At 48.6% G+C, this 16,601-nt stretch overlaps 1 protein-coding gene across 3 annotated transcripts in view; it reads right to left on the reverse strand.

Annotated features, from left to right (window-relative positions):
• Positions 1 to 1,121: 1,121 nt before the first annotated feature.
• Smurf1 (SMAD specific E3 ubiquitin protein ligase 1) overlaps positions 1,122 to 16,601 on the reverse strand; it is a 90,561-nt gene continuing 75,081 nt past the window's right edge. For 2 of the 3 annotated variants that reach the window (XM_027413618.2, XM_027413616.2), the window contains 9 exons: positions 15,457 to 15,655; positions 13,400 to 13,503; positions 10,815 to 10,929; positions 9,532 to 9,710; positions 8,555 to 8,692; positions 7,468 to 7,588; positions 6,610 to 6,811; positions 5,288 to 5,372; positions 1,122 to 4,123 (listed from right to left, as the gene is read on the reverse strand). In XM_027413618.2, coding sequence (XP_027269419.1) covers positions 4,024 to 4,123; positions 5,288 to 5,372; positions 6,610 to 6,811; positions 7,468 to 7,588; positions 8,555 to 8,692; positions 9,532 to 9,710; positions 10,815 to 10,929; positions 13,400 to 13,503; positions 15,457 to 15,655 — 1,243 coding nt within the window. In that variant the 3' untranslated portion in view covers positions 1,122 to 4,023. The remainder of the gene's footprint in view (positions 4,124 to 5,287; positions 5,373 to 6,609; positions 6,812 to 7,467; positions 7,589 to 8,554; positions 8,693 to 9,531; positions 9,711 to 10,814; positions 10,930 to 13,399; positions 13,504 to 15,456; positions 15,656 to 16,601) is intronic. The other variant, XM_027413617.2, reaches the window with a different exon arrangement.

Below are 16,601 nucleotides of genomic sequence, written 5' to 3' on the forward strand. Positions count from 1 at the left end.
GCCAGGTTTGCCCAAAGCTTGGGGCTGAGTGTCTCCACCTCTACAGTCCACTGCAGACATTTGCTTTTTCAGGCACAGTGATCCAGTCGTCTCCAGCTGTGAACTGTAGGCCCAAGACATACCCCCCCCCATGAGGATGCTGCCCTCAGCATTTTTGGTAGGTGGGGGAGAACAGGTGTAGATATGGCAATGACACCAGCCTGCCACTCTGTGCGTGAGATGCTTTGGCAAAGCAAGAGCCTGAAAGCCGTGGTTTTGTGTTCCCCTCACAGTTCCTGTATTGAAGGTCCAACCTTTGAAACAAGGAACAGGTGAGCCCCTAAGAGGTGACTGGGTCATGAGGGAGAATCCTCACGAAAGACCTCAGGGCCCATGAGTCCTGCTGCTGTGTGATTCCAGCCAAGGAGGCATTACTGATGAGGACCATGTGAGCAATATGGACGTAGGGCTTCCCGGTGATACAGAATCTGTTAGAGAACCTGAACTTGGACTTCTCAGATGCACAAGCCACAGTCTGTAATGTTTTCTTACAGAGATGGAAGAGCCAAGACCCTCTGGAAAGGAGCAGAGTTCTAACTACAAAGCAGCTACGACCTACACAGCACTTCCAAGTGAACTGTCTCAGGATGCTGTGAGGAGATACAGCATCACCTCAGAGGTGAGTAAATGGTATTTTTGACTTGAGAGAAGTTTACAACGATGGAATGTCATAGTTTTCTGAGAAGCACCTGCAGCAGGAAGGGCCCTCAAAAAGTTAACCCAGGGCATGGTGACCCAGGATTTCTGTAGATTGTAATAGAGTCCAACAGAAGTTTGTGCATGCAAATTCTGAGCAGTCTTACTCAAAATAACCAAAAGCAGAGAGAGTGTGCAAGGAATTAGCTAACCACCTGGTGAGGTGGACAGAGCCCCAGGGAAGGCACAATGCTCCCACCTCAAGTCCAAGGTGTCAGGGACAGATTGACGGATACACTAAGACTGTTTAAGCACTGGTATTTCCATTTGTTTTCCCCAAAGTCCTAGCTTTGCCTCTTTTCCTTGGAGGCTGAACTTCATTGCTGGTGAAGCTAGGTTAAATACATCCAAATCTTGTTACCACATCAAAGTAACAGATGCCAAAAGAAAATGTAAAGTTGTGAGTTTATTGCATATGTAACAAAATGAACCTGACCTCCCGGGTCCAGCCTGCTCTACAGTCAATGTTTTGTGTTTCCAGCTGGTTCCACAACTGCATTAAATAGAACTAGCATTTCTTTAAATACTTTCAATTCAGACATAAAACAGAACATTAGTGTACAACTGTCACAAGTAAATGGGCGATAAAAACTGGGAGAGCAACTAGGGTAGCAGCAGCACTTCAAACAGGACCTTACAAAATAAATTAGAATACATTATAAACACATTTGAAAAACCCACACTGTTTGAGAAGGCTGTCATGTGGCCCCCACCTGGCTGCAGTAGGGCGGGGTGTTTTCTCTGCAGAAGGTCAGTCCAGGGTCCGCCTATCCTGAACTTGACCATGTGGCCAAGCCAGTGTAGGTGTCAGCATCCCCACATCCCATCTTGTGGCAGGGCAGACTCTCCTAACAGAAAGCAGGAGATCGCGACCCGTGAACCGCTGCCATCCCATTGCTGCAGCCTGCGCTTCCTCTGAAGCGCTGCGAAGCAGAGTGGTGTTTGCTGCGTCCCTGAGTGTGGCTGCTGGCCGCTGGTGAGGGTAGCCTGGAGAGCCGGGCTCCTGAAGCATCTGGGTGATGTGGTGACGGTGGATCGTTTAGGGCCACCAGGAGGGGTGACAATCGAGATCTTACACGAAAGGGCTTCATCCAGACCCAAAGTAGGGCAACCAGGAGCTTAGCCGTGGGCCGGCCACGCAGTGTCCTTTGAGGTGTTTCAGAAGGGCCTAACCATGGTAGACAGACAAGGAGGTGCAGCGGTACCAACAGAGGACGGTGCTGCGCAGACAGATGCACCCGGGGGAAGCTGCGACACTCAGAACTGGCAATGGGGGAACCCACAGGCAATGCAAGCAGACTTAGAGGTGGTCTGTGTGCCTACTACAGTCAGCCCAAGGGCCCAACCTCTGGATCTTCCTCAGGACACCTGACCCGGGACTCCTAAGGCTTGTCCCTTATCACTCCCAATGTAACCCTGCTTTCCTTCATCAATGCAGACTGGCACAGTGCAAAAGCAACAGGCAGGTTTCCAGTCTCCAAAGTGTCACTCTGCAGGCTCTGGCTGGTTTCCACGGACTGGCTGTGGCTTAGGGCACAGGCTTCCTCAATACTCCGGGTCATGAGGGAGCCGGCTTTTAGAATGCCCCCAGAAGTGTTAAGGTAGATGAAATACAGAAGCCCTACTGGGGCAAGGCAGAAAATTGAGACTGATAAGGCCCCAGTCTGGCCTGGATGGCGGGACGGGTTCGGTTTTTGTGCAGTGAGGTCTTCCTGTCTCCAAACCTTGAAACCTAGAGTATGGCTGACTCACACTCTGTGGTATCAGTGGCTACCAAGCTGGCAAACCTCTTGGGGTAGAGTGCGTATGACCTGTGAATCCAGCCTCCCCCAGTCACTTTGGAGCTGCTCCCAGAGCAAGCTGGACAGAAGCATCAGGAGCAGCAGGGAAGTCACTTTCCCATGCCCAGGCTGAGGGTAAGCAATGAAAAGAACACAAAAGCCAGTGGCCCAAGAGGGCCTTCCTCATATCCCACATCCAACTCCAACTCATGGCTGAACCTGAACCCCGGTACCAATGAAATGTCTTGCTAATGAATTACCCTGTTCTCGCCCCTACCGCAAACAAAAATGACAAAACCACACATGGAAAATTGGCTGCTGCTCTGCTTCTACCAGAGTGCAGCTGCCTGAATCCAGCCCCTCTATCAAAAGAGTCACCGCTTCTGAACACTTGTGCAAACTGGAAATGGTGTTAGAGACATGGCGTTAGGCTGGCTTTGGCCTTGCTCATCAGAAGATGAAAACTGAGCAAGCAAATTGAGTAGAACTGTTAGCATCACCATTGCCACGGGGGAAGAGGGCCATGTAGGGAGGTAAAGCCCCCACCCTGTTACCACAGGCTCCATCACAACCTGCTTTGTGCATAGCACCAACCCTGGGAAGCTACATCAGGGGACCCCAGGTCAGCGGCCTCCTGCTGTCCCACCCAGTGGCTGTGGTGACAAAATTGTTCTGTTAGTTTAGCTCTTAGCAATCCCCATATAAAAGTCCATTAACATTTCAAGACAGTCAGGAGCCTCCAGTCCCTGGCACAGGAGTCAGCTGGACCCGGGGGGGATCTGAGCCTGGTTTTGGCCATTCTTTGATTAGCTCCATGACATGTGAGAATTTCAAACTGGGTAGAGAACATAGCAAATGGGACTTTAAAGATTGTTCCCCCTTGTGCAAAACCATCTTTTCAACCAGGATACCCTGAAAAATACCCTGGGCCTCCAGTGAAGGCTGCTGGATCCAATTCCTTTATCTCTCAGAGGGGAAATACATCCTGCCTTGAGCTTCCTGCCTGGGTGGAATCTAGCAAGCATACATTGCAGTTATTTCCTGCTTAGAAATCCACCTGCTATCTGGAACAGGCTGCTAGCTGGACATCTAGAATTTGAACTTAGTAAGCTATCGGCAGCTGCTGAACTTGAAAAGGGCCTTGAGGCTACACCGAGAGCGCTGGTACAGAGACCATGCAGACCCTCAGGGGCCCAGCTTGGCCTGACCATGGGTTGATGCTCCCACAGCCTTTCCACCATGCCAAGGAGGCTGAGGGCAAAACCTGGCTGAGTTTCAGTGGATGAGTCATGGAGGGGTGGGCAAACTATAATAAAGGAGGGATAAATGGGTGGGAGCCACCTATGAAAGTCCCCTGGCCTGCCCTCCCCAAAGGAGGAGGGAGACGAGCCTTTTCCCTCAGGTTTCTGGGATCTCAGGCCTCAGCCCGCCATGCGGGAGGCGTGCAGACGCCATATGCTTTGGGTCTGGTGGTTGTGAAGGAGACTCTGCTGCCCCTGGCCACTCCTCACTCCACAGCAAAGCCACAGGTCTCCTCCACAGCTGTGAGCAGCTTCTCATAGAGCTTCTCATAGGACTCATAGGGCGGGATGTCAATCCGGTTAAAGCTGGAAAAGGACAAAGGAGCCAGAGTCACTGCTGGGAGTCACCCAGTCATCTGCACAGTGGGTGGGATATGGCATCCCATCTCTGGTTGGCAAGAGCCCAACCATGTCAAGTTCTGAACACACACGGCTCAGCTTTCAACGCTGTTTGTTTGGGAGTTTTTGTTTCTTCCAATCAACTCAGAAAAATCTCAACATCTACGAAATCAAAATATAAACTTGTACACTTACTGATTGTTGTTTTGTCTCTGGGTGTGATTTCTCTACACTAGGAAGAACCCCTGACTGGCCTGTGATTAGCACTGGTGACCATCAGCTCTCCTACTGCCTACTGAGGGTCAGCCAATACACTGCAAGAGCATGCTGGGGCTCAAAAGAAAAAGGATGCCAAATCCTAAAAAGACGAGGTGGGTAGCAACCTTCCTACTTAAGATTGGAGCGGGGGGGGGGGGGGGGAGCACACGACACAGGGGACGGGACACTCCAAGTATTATACAAAGAGATACATCAATTGTCTCATAGTATTTTAAAAAGACAGTTAAGAGAAAGCAGTGGCTTGTGAATCGTAGGCACAGAGCAATCAGGAATGGTGTTAGAAACGATAAGCCACCCACTCACTGTGTAGGAGCACATGCCATACCATGCTGAGGCAGGCTTGGTGTCCTACATGGTCCTGGGAATGGATGAATTAGCCCATCTTGCAGATGTTAACAAAAGCTGGGATAGATATAAATCATTCCCTCCAGACCTCCTCATTGGGTCACAGGCAGTAGCTGAACCTTCTGTCCTATTATGTAGCATCCCAACAACCTTAGGAACTAGTGTGCTGAAGGAGAGGTAATGACTCTGAGACTGTGCAAAAACATTTTCAATAAGTTTTGGAGAAGGAAAATGTGGAACCACATATCAGATAGACAGTGCCTGTCCATTTCTGATAGGTACATGCACACACACAGCCAAGGGTTATCCATGAACCTTCAGGCTGCACTCATGGGCAAAAGTCACTACAACTCTAACTGCTCTGCTACATTACAAAATCCAGTTCACAAAGCAGTGAAATAGGCACCCGCTGACTCAAGCACCTGTCTCATCTGACCCTAGGGTATGATCTGAGGTTCTACTGGAGATGACATGAAGGACGCATGACCCCACGGTGGCCAAACTTACCAGGTATGAGCCTTGGGCAAGTTGTCTGTGTTGGCATCTATCAGGTGGATGGTGAAGAGTCGAGGCCCTGCTGCGCCTGTAGAACCTTACAAGACAACATTCTAGTTAATGTACTTCACAGACAAAGCCTGGGAATACCTGGCCCTGCGGCCCTGGGGCAGTGGGACTCATTCCTGAACCCCACGGACTTAAGAGCCCCTATGTATACCGTGCCTGGGAACCTCTTTGGGGGGTAGCTGAGGCAGAGAGACTGATTTGTCTCCACACTTCAGTTGACAGAAAACACCAGCCACTGGACCATCCCCTGCTGCTGAGGTTACTACCAAGGCTGTTAGTCCATGTCATGCCTATAGGGGTGTCACACACTCCTCTCAGCAGGGCAAAGGCTGGCAGTGCTGAGGCAAGCTACTGAAAGGGCAGTGTGGCCTCCTGGCCACGCAGCACCTGGCCTGTGTACCTCCAGTGGAATGCCCTGCTCTAAGGGACATTCATTCCTCCCTCCTCTGGGACCAGTCACTCCAGGACTGGATGGGGACCCTGTCCCATCCCTGGCTCACATCCAAGCCCCTGCCTGGTCTTGGATAATATTAGTAAGACCCTTGTGACATTAGGGTTTTTCTCAATGGGAACATTTGGTAAGCAGGCCTGCTGTGGAGAAGTTGGAGGTAAGGAGAGAAGGGTGTGGGGGTCACAAAAATCTGAATGCGCACGAAAACTCACTACCAAACAACGGTCTTTTCCTTAGTGGGCGGAGAATAAATCCCATGTCCTTAGTGTGTCTTACTTGGTTCATCACTGGTGTGTAAGGGACAGCAAGCCCTGTTCCACCCATCCCCTTGGAGGAGCAGCAAGCCCAGGCTTAACAGAATATATCAGTGCTAGGAGAAGGTGGAGATTCCTTCTGAATGTGGGGAGGAACCCTGCCACTCCTGCAGACCTGCGTCACTACGGAAATAAGGTGGACTCAGTCTCTCAAACACTTTTGCAGCAATACTAGAACACTGAAGCTCCAGTGTCCTCCACCCAACTCTTCCACCAATCCCCATAGGGTTGGTATTAGGCGGAACCCACCTTAGGTTGTAAAGGCCAAAGGCTATCAGTAGCCCTTGCTGCTTCTGGACCTTGGGATCCATGGTCCAAAGGGGACTCCAATGTGACCCTACACCTGCCAGGCATCCCAGAGCTAAGTATTTGTTCTAAGAATGCTGGCCACCGTTATTCTCTAGTGGGACAGTCACACTTCAATTCTTGCTTCTACCATCTAGGACAGAACATGGTAGCTAAACACCTCAGGGAATGGCCCTGACTCCACCATCAGTCACCTTGCAGAGCCTTGAAGCCTTGGAGAGGAACTCGTGTGGACCCGGTCACGAACTGCAGGAGTCTGGCCCTCCTCTCCTCATCGAAGGTCTCCACTGCCTGCCAGAACCACCTCACAATGTTGCTGTCGGCCACACAATGCTTCAGGCGTGTGTTTGACTTCCAGTCATTCAGGTCTATCTTATCCAGCCCACCTATTATCAGCTGGAGAAGGGCATCAGGCTGGGTGTTAATTCTAAAAGGTCTAAGACAGCCCCCCCACCCCAGACTCCATACTGATAGTGCAACTCCCAAGCCAAACAGCCACCTCGGTTTTGACTGGTGTAGCTACCAGTGGGCTGATACCCCAAAACCTCAGGGGTGAGTTTACTCAAAACCAGGGAAGAGTGACTGGGAAGGGCTGACAAGGCGAGAATTCAACAGGCCATGTGGGGAATGAAGGGATATGGGGGATGCTCACTTTCCACTTGTTTAAAAGCTTGCTCTAAACTCACAGCCTACAGAGATGTTCCACTCCAAAGCTCAGTCTCACGGTGGGCAAATGGCTATAAGAACAAGCTGGAAGGCTTAGGCCACTTGGCACCAGGCAGAGCTAGCAAAGGATGAATGAGTCATTACTGTTCAAGTCCCCAACATTGACATGTTCTTAGTCTATTAATAGCCAGAATGGAGAGCAGAGAACTGGGCTGAGAGAGGCCTGGTACAAAGCAAAGGCTAGAGATCCTAAAAATCCAAGGCACAGGCACTAACTGTTGCCAAGGGGACAGATAGTGCCCGGTGTGACAAGACAGTTCAAATGGCTCTGTCTCCCAACACTAAGCCCACTACACACACACAGGGTTGCCAGTGGCCTCACTTACCTCCAGTTCCTTCTGGTCAAAGGGCTTCAGTAAGTGTTGGGGAATGAGTTCATTAAACCCTTTCTGAAGAGCTAAGAACTGGGCTTCAATTCCTCTCATAAACCTCCAGTTTACATACAACCTGAAAGGAAAAACCATACTATAAGCAACTGTGGAGAGGCCATGAAAGTACTGTCCCCACAGTGGCTGGCGCAGCTGTGACAACACATCACATGTAATGTTGATGCAGAGCCTGCTGAGTGGACGCCAGCCCACTCCCACCTCCCTGCTAGCTCTTAGTTTCTCTGTCTGGCCTTCTCTTTAATCACTAGTATTACTTTAAGCAGATGCATGTTCTCCCTGAATATCTGCATCGTGCATGGGCCTGGTGCTCATGGAGGCCAGGGAGAGTGTTGGATTCTCTCAAATTGGTTATAGTCAGCTGTGAGCCACCACATGGGTGCTGGTCCTCCGTCCGAAAGAGCGGCCAGTGCTCTTTACCACTGAGTCATCACTCCAGCCCCTTATGTCATCTTTTTGAGACAAGGTTTCATGGAGCCTAGGCTGGTGGTAAACTTGCTGGCCTGGAAGTCTTACTGACTTGTGGCTTCAGAGTCCCCACCTGGCTCTTCCGTCCTCCCCTTGCCACCCTACCCCAGGCTGGGACTGAACTCACTATGTAGCCCAGAATGGCCTGGAACTACTCCTGTGTCTGCCTCCCAAGTGCTGGAATTACAGGTCTGTACCATACATACCATGCTACACCTGGCCTTTCTAACAAACTATGAATGAACCAGTTCTGGCATTCTGGTTTTCTAATATAAAGGCAAGAAGGCTTAGTGAGACTTGCCAGAACTGCTGAGATTTCAAAGAGGATCAAGGCCCATGTGACAGTGTGGCACAATTAGCAACGCACATAACTCTCCCTCAGGTTGGAATTGGGATGCCGGAATGGACTCCTTGGGGACACACTGGCAGCCACTGCTGGCCCTGGCTTGCCACTTCTACATCGGAGCTGAGCTGTCGCATGGAGTCTCCTGCTATGGATGCCCCTGACTGCACCTTCCACTCACTCCCAGCCACCACTGAAGCCAGCCCTGAAAATTACCGGACATATTCCTTCTTGTTTTCCTCAGTGACAGGCACATTTCTGCCATTGGGTTTCAGTTCGTGCTGAAGGATCCGCCCAAAAGCATTGTGCTCCACACAGAAGGTATGGTCCAGCACTGGTGTGATGTCATTCTCTCTGTGGACATAGGCAAAAGCTGGTTAGGCCCATGCCAGAGAGTTCTAGGGGGCCGTGCTGAACACTGGCAGACACAACTCATGTTCTGTCCCTGGCTTTATGATTCTCATTCATGGGGTGGGGGTGGGGGTGGGGGGGTCACTCTCACCCTGTGACACCTTGGGACATGAGGCCCTGTGAAGAGATGGCAGAGTCGAAAGGACTAAGGCATGAAAATAAGGCTCCTCTCTCCTCAGGGCAGCCTTTCAAAGGCACCTATCCTACAAAAAAGCACTTGAAATGTCAGACTTACTTTTTATCTGCCCTACCTCTTGACAACCAGAAGGGCAGATTCCCCACAGAAAACCCCCACCCCCAAGCCCTGCATGGCAGAGCATGCAAAGCCAAGGAAGAAGGTCCCAGGCCAGACACCACACAACAGCTTCCCTGGCCTGTCTAGGCTGGGTCTTCCACAGGGACAACCAAGCCACAGTTCATCCTGGTTAACTCTAAAGCAAAGGTAAACACTCATTTTGTCTTGATACTTTTCTTGCCTTCTACAGATCACCTGAGAAACTGGAGGTGCTTGCTCCCTCTCCCACCCACCCACCCCCACACACATCAAAAAGGTTACTGGCATTTGTAATCAAACCTAAAAAAAAAAAAAAAAAAAAAAAAAGCTTGTGAAAAGAAACTTGCTAAGCATTATTAAGAATATAAGTCAGTTGTTAATTTGTAACGCAATGCAATGGTTGTTGTTATAGTTTTGTTACTTTCACCTAGTTTCACACCTATTCCCCCAAAGCCTGTGCACACACAACAGACACACCATGAGCTGAGGACAGGATGGTGACACTTACAGAATCCACACCAAACTCTTGTGCAGTTCTGGGTCCACTGACTCCAGATCCGACAGCTGGATGGGTTTTCCCAGGAGCTGCTTGTAGAATGGGACTGTGAAGCCCCCATTTATGTAGTGCCCATGGAACACAGCCAGACCCATGATGCGACCCACAAAGTGGAAGTAAGACAGATGGTCCTGTAGGGGGCACCAGAGAACAGCAAGTTATTAGAAGATGACCTGCCAGCATGGGCGCAGGCTTCCAGGGACTCTGGAAGTAACAGGGCTTATCCTCAGCTTCCACCTCCACCTGTGGCCAGGCAGGATCCGCTGCAGGTTTAAGGACATTTCTGTATGTGTACATGTGGGTGTGTGCATATCAAAGTCCAAGGTCACCTTCATTCCTCAAGTGCTGCCCACTGATTTTGAGCCAGGATCTCTCGTTGAACTTGGATCTGACCTATCAGGCTGGCCAGCCAGCAAGTTCCAGGGATCGCATCCACCTTCCCACTGCATGCACTTCCATACCTAACTTTTGGGGGAGGGGGTTGTTTGGTCTTGTAAGACACAGGGTCTCTTTACATAGCCTTGGCTGTTCTAGATCTTGCTCTATAGACCAGGCTGATCTTGAACTCACAGAGATCCACCTGCCTCTGCCTCCCGAGTGCTGGAATTAAAGGTGTGCGCCACCACCCCCAGCCACAATTGGCTTCCTGGTAGGTTCTGCAGTCTAAATGGGTCTTTAGCTTGTGTGGATGAGCCATCTTCCCAGCCACAGGTTTATTTGTATTGGAATTCTCTAGTAGACTGAGTCCCTAATCCCAATTCTGTGGCCTTGTGACACTGTAGGATATGGTCCTACAGAGGTCCGCCATGGTCTTAAACCAATCCACGGATGCATCTCTCATACCTACCACGTGCTGAGTGTTCACATTTGTAGCCTAAAGAGCTAATTATGGAACTTTTCCAATTTTCATCAGAGTATGACTTAGTAACCTAGATCTTAAAGTGACATCAAAACAAAAAAACCCCACAAGATCCATCACCAAACCAAGGCAGAGTCGTTCCCCCCTCCCCTCAGAGGGCAGAGCAGCTCAGAGACACAGCCCTTCCTACATACAGCAGGCACCTGTTGTAAGCCTGGCTAAAATCCAGGTTGGAGCCAGGTTCTGCAAGTCGGTGCTCTCACCCCTGCCCTGAGCTCTCATCAGCATCATCTCTAAGTTACCAAGTACTGGTGGAAACCAGATTTGCCTCAAAAACTCCAGCTAGATTCCTAAAGTCTTCATTGGGAACACTCACAGGGTTGACAGAAGAATCTGGGTTGATTTGCAGAGTGTAAATATTGTCCGTGGAATACTGGAAGAGTCCATAATACGGATTCAACATTTCATGGCACAACAAATACAGCCACTCCCTGGGAACAAAACAACACAGCTCACATGTGTGTTTCCTTTCAGCTAACAGTATTGTTTTCCAGATTTTTTTTAAGGTATTTTTAAATGTATGCCACATGCATATATTTAAGTGCCCAAGGAAGCCAAAAGAGGGCATCAGATCCCCTGGTGCTGGTTACATGAGGTTGTGAACTGCCATGTGGACGCTGGGAACTAAGGTCAGGTCCTCTGCAGGAACAGGAAGGCGCTCCTAACTGCTATAGTAAAGGGTTTGGGAAGCAGAGACTTCATGCACAACTTTTAATTTCCTGCTCAATTCTTCCTTTAGACCATAAGCACAGACCACCTTCCTTCTCCCCGCCCCCCCAGACAGGGTTTCTCTGTGGCTTTGGAGGTTGTCCTGGAACTAGCTCTTGTAGACCAGGCTGGTCTCGAACTCATAGAGATCCACCTGCCTCTGCCTCTGCCTCCCGAGTACTGGGATTAAAGGCGTGCACCACCACCGCCCGGCTAACACCTTCCTTTTTAACGTTTTATTCGTGTGCACATGTATGTGTCCATGTGAAGGGCAGAGATTGACCTCAGATGTCTTCCTCAGTTGCTCTCCAGCTTATTTTTTGAGCCAGGGAGCCCAGGGATCCTCCTGTCTCCAACGCCCCAGCTCCCCAGGCACATGTCACTGTGCTGGGCTTTTACATGGGTTTCAAGGCTTGAGCTCAGGACCTTCTGCTTTCAGGGCAAGCACTTTGCAGGTGGAACCATATCCACAGCCTAGTCATCCCTAGTCATGTAATGTAAAAAACTGGATGAATCTAAAAACATCAGAGTTTTAGAATTCTGGTGGGATTTCTCAACCGATGCATTGGTTAACTTATTTTCTAAATTCCTTTAATGCTTGGATCACTTTACTCTTTAAAATAAAAAATCCCAAACCCAAAGCAGCCAAACACAATAACCACTTCCACTGGAAACCAAATCAAGGCTGTGGTGGAGCTGCAAGGCATCCTCTGTGGGATAGATTCAATCCTACAGACACCCAGGGAAAGATCTAGTGGCTAGCTGCTTTACTTCTCTGATTTTTCAGTTTTCACCACCTAATATCTGACTCCGGGTTTTTATTATTGAAACCAATCAGAATTTGCACTACACTCTTGTGCACAGCAGGTAAGTTTACAGGGCCATTCTAGAACTGTGGATCTGGCCATGACCTAAACGAAATTTCTCACCAAGTATAGCTACTGTCAGGGGGCACAGACAAAAGAAAACTCCCACAGTCACACAACTGATCCACAGGGGGAGGCCAAGAGATAAGTGGCTGGGGTCACAAAGCAGAGGCAGCTCAAGCGACACTCAGTCTGGAGAGTAACACAAGGACCAGGTCTCCAAGAAGATGGCTGCCAAGTATTGTCCCAGAGATTTTCAAGTTTATAGGGACAAGGAAGGCAAACCTGTTTTTAAAAAAGAAGCCAGGTGTGGTGGTTCACACCTGTGATTCCAGCACAAAAGAGGCTGAGGCGGGAGGACTACCTTAGGTTCAAGACCAGTCTATGCTATGTATGAATTCTGGGATAGGGGAATAGAAGGAAGGAGGAATAGAGAGGGAAGAGAAAAAATAGAATCCACAGACAATTAAATTCTGAAGGGCTAGATAGTATTCTGTAACTTACGAGTAGAGGGGCTGAGAGATGGCTCAGTGATTAAGAGCACTGACTGCTTTTGCAGGGGAGCTGGGTTTGATTTCCAGCTCTCACAGCAGCTCACAACCATCTGTCAACTCCAGTCCCAGGGAAATCTGATGCCACCTTCTGGCCTCTGTGGGTACTGCATGCCAAGGTGCTTAAACACACATGTAGGCAAAACAATCTCACAGAGTGAATTAAGCCTTTAAAAAGAAAAGCATTTCAGAGGAGCTTGAGTGGCAGACATGGAAAAGTGAAGACAGCCCAATAATAGAGCAGAAGTTAAGCCTTCTCCTTGCTGCTCAAAGTCCGTGTCTGTGACCAGATCCTTAGTAGCAGCCTGAATCTGACCACCTGGATAGTTCCAGATGCCTCTTGGAACAAACACTAATAGTTGAGAAGCCCTTGTCTCAAAAGTGAAAAGGGGCTGGGCAGGAAAGAGAGGCTTTTCATTATTCTTTTCATATTTAATTCTTCTGACCAGAATGCCAGTACCTTGTTAAATTCCCTTGATACAAAGCACAGTTTACACATGTGTCCCACTCCCCGAGCTGCAATGAGAAAAGTCAGGCTGCCTCCATGTTCAGACACATGACCTGAAGAGGGAGTGTGTCAAAGTGTAATCCTGTCTGGGCCAAGTAAACAAAGTGACAATCATGTATTTTCTAACAGGTGACATCAGCAGCTCCAGTCAGCAGTGAAGCAGGGCCTTCTCTACTGTGGCACTTGGGAAGTGAGGGGCAAATAGCTTCCTCGAAGTGCAGTGACAATGACCTAAGACTCATGTGGGGAAGGGGATAAATTAGCTCACCGTGCCACTCCGCCATAATCCAGACCTTCCTCCCCTCGGAACTTCACCATCAGGCGCTTCTTCAGGTCCTTGGGCCGCATCTTCATGATCTGGCGATATGACTCCTACACATCAAAGGCATGGGTTCAGAAAGAAAAATTGGGGAGGGGGCATTAGGGAGGAACCCCAAGACACTGCAACATACTAGACAAGTTTGTACCTGAGCCATACCCCAGGCCAGTGCTCTAGCACTGAGCCACACACTCCAGCCCCTCACTGGGGCATGGGGGTGCAGGGGGGGGGCGGGACGGGACTGATGCTAAACAACATCCCCAGCACTTTTTTACTTTTGCATTTTGAGATAGGCACTCACCAAGTTTCCTAAACTGGCAAGCTTCCTCGGGTGGTAATTTCTGCCAAGCCTCTCCACACAGGTGGGCAGGATGAAGCCCAAACAAAGCTAATATTTTACCTCATGACCCATCTTTTCTTTCAGAAAAGGCCCTAACCATGCAGCAATTTTGACTGCCAGGAACTAGTAGGGGGCAGAACCACTTTCCTTCCTGTTCCCAGAGACAAATCCAAGGCCAAATGGCCATGAATTGCCTCTGAGAAGAAAATGCCCCCACTGAAACTCTGGAAGGATTGAGTGGGTATGAGGAGAACACCCAGGCCGAGAAGTGACCTGTATCTGCTCAGGGCCAGCTGGGACCCCAGACCTGAGCAACCAGATTCTGCACAGCTCTGTGTTCTCCCCCAGAAACCACTGAGCACTTAAAACTAGTCAAAAACAGAAACGGGGGCTGGAGAGATGGCTCAGAGGTTAAGAGCACCGGCTACTCTTCCAGAGGTCCTGAGTTCAATTCCCAACAACCACATGGTGGCTCACAACCATCCGTTATGAGATCTGGTGCCCTCTTCTGGTGTGCAGATATACATGGAAGCAAAATGTTGTATACATAATAAATAAAATCTTTAAAGAAAAAAAAAAAAGAGTAATTTGCCAGTACTTAAAGACAGATTGTTCTACATGTGACAGCTACATACAAATAAAATCTTAAAAAAAAAAAAAACAGAAACAATTCCATTCAGCATAATCCTTGGTCCCTACAAACCCTGCATTCTCATTAAACAGTAAAACTGATCTCTTGGGGAGGGGGGTCTTTGCTGTCTATACTAATTTTGGATGATTCATATTTGCACCACACAGAGAACTCAAAAAAACTACATGGGGAGTCCATTTCAGTTGTCAGAGTGGTAGACATTAAGAACACAAATAAATGCTGTTGAGAATGTGGGCGTGCAAACTAGTCTGGGCACCGTGGCAGTCAGTCAGTCTGAAGTTTTCTCAACCAACTACAGCTAGATCTACAATATGACATACACGAACATCAGAGCACTTAACTCAAAGGGTTACATAATAAGTCATCAGTGCTTATTCACAACAGCTAAGCAATAGAACCAACCAAGGTGTCCAACAACAGGGGAATGGATAAAGAACATGTGCTATGTATAGACACTGGAAAATTTTCATCTGTAGAATGAAGTTATGTTGTTTGCAGGAGAGTAGGAGCAACTGGAGGCAATGATAGTAAGTAAAACCTGTCTTAGACAAGTATCATGTTTTCTCCAAGATTCCTCAATACATAAAATCATATACATATCTGTGAGTGTGTTAAGGGAGACAAGGGGACTATGGGAGGACAAGAAAGTGGGGGGTGGGAGAGAGCGGTGCAGCGAACAGTATGAAAATGTCCTCATGTAACAGGACACTGTATAATGAATATCCATAATAAAAAAAAAATCTTTTCTGAGAGGGGTTTCACTGTGTAGACCAGGCCAGCTTCAAACTCACAGAGATCCCCCTGCCGCTGCCTCCCTAGTACCAGGATAAAAAGCATGTGCTACCACATCCAGCTATAATAAAAGCTAAACAGAAACAAATCAGTAAAATTGATCCTTCAAATATGACGCAGAAAGCAGAGTCCACCCAGATGGTGCAAATAGCTTATTTAACAAAGCCTCCCTGCTTGTTGCTCCAAGGGGCTACAAGGGTTTAGCAAGATGTGATTCTTTACCTCAAATATTTCTTCTCTGGAAACTTCTATTCGACAATGGCCAGCTTGGGGCTGCTGAAGAGAGAGTTCGTGCCTGAGAACTTTGAGCTTCTGAACTAAATCTCTCTCATATCTCTGGGCAGGAAGCTCCTCATCGTCCATGGAGCCCTCACTGGGCAACTGCAGCGGCTGGCTGGGCTCCTTGAGTTGGCACTGGTGACTGCAAAGAGGATAAACAGCTATCAGTAGACAGGCCAGAGAGCTGCAGGCCAGACCACACCACTGACTCAGGAGACCCCAGCACACACTGCAGGCAGCAGGCTCTTCTAATGGCAGGCCTGCTCTGATGAATGACAACTGCTGAGAGCAGCCATCAGTCCAACACAGGTCTGGGGTACAACAAAGGAGATACCCCAATTCTAAGCAGTCATTTATCTGTGTGATGGCTGTTCTTGATTGTCAATTTGACTACACTTGGAATGAACTAAAACCCATATGGCTGGGCACACCTGTGAGTTTGTTTCTTTTCCTCTCTACTTTTTTTTTTTTTTTTTTTTTTTTTTTAGAAAATCATTTGAAATGGGAAGACCCACTTCTAATCCAGATATTTGAGGTGGGAAGCTCCACCTTTAATCTGGGTCACACCTTCTGCTGGTAGCCTAAAGGACATGGAAGAAGGAAGTTTGTTCTCTCTTTGCCTGCTTGCACTGACTCTCGTTAGCATGTTCATTCCTTCACTGGCATTACAGCCTACTTCTTCAGGATTCCAGTGTATACAGAAGACCAGCTGAGACACCCAGCCTTGTAGACTGAACAACTACTGGATTCTTGGACCTTTTGTTGGTAAACAGCCATTGTTTGACTAGATGAACCATAGCCTGTAATAAATCATTCTGTAAGTTTCGTTCCTCTAGAGAACCCTAATACAATCTGCTACATTATTACTGAAAATTACAACAGAAATTGTTTGTGTGTCATGCATCTATATGTGCCATTGATACCAGCTGGTGCACTATTGGCAGGGCCTTGGCAGGAATGAAATGAGGCTGGCGGGGACTTTTACAGGAATTCACTGGAAGCCAGGCCAGAAGTGAAGAGCAGACAACCTGTGACATCCAGTGACACCTGCCCCTCCTTTTGATCAAGATTCCCAGCCCTGTTAACTA

This window comes from Cricetulus griseus, chromosome 4, assembly GCF_003668045.3.
Source record: "Cricetulus griseus strain 17A/GY chromosome 4, alternate assembly CriGri-PICRH-1.0, whole genome shotgun sequence".
NCBI lineage: Eukaryota > Metazoa > Chordata > Mammalia > Rodentia > Cricetidae > Cricetulus > Cricetulus griseus.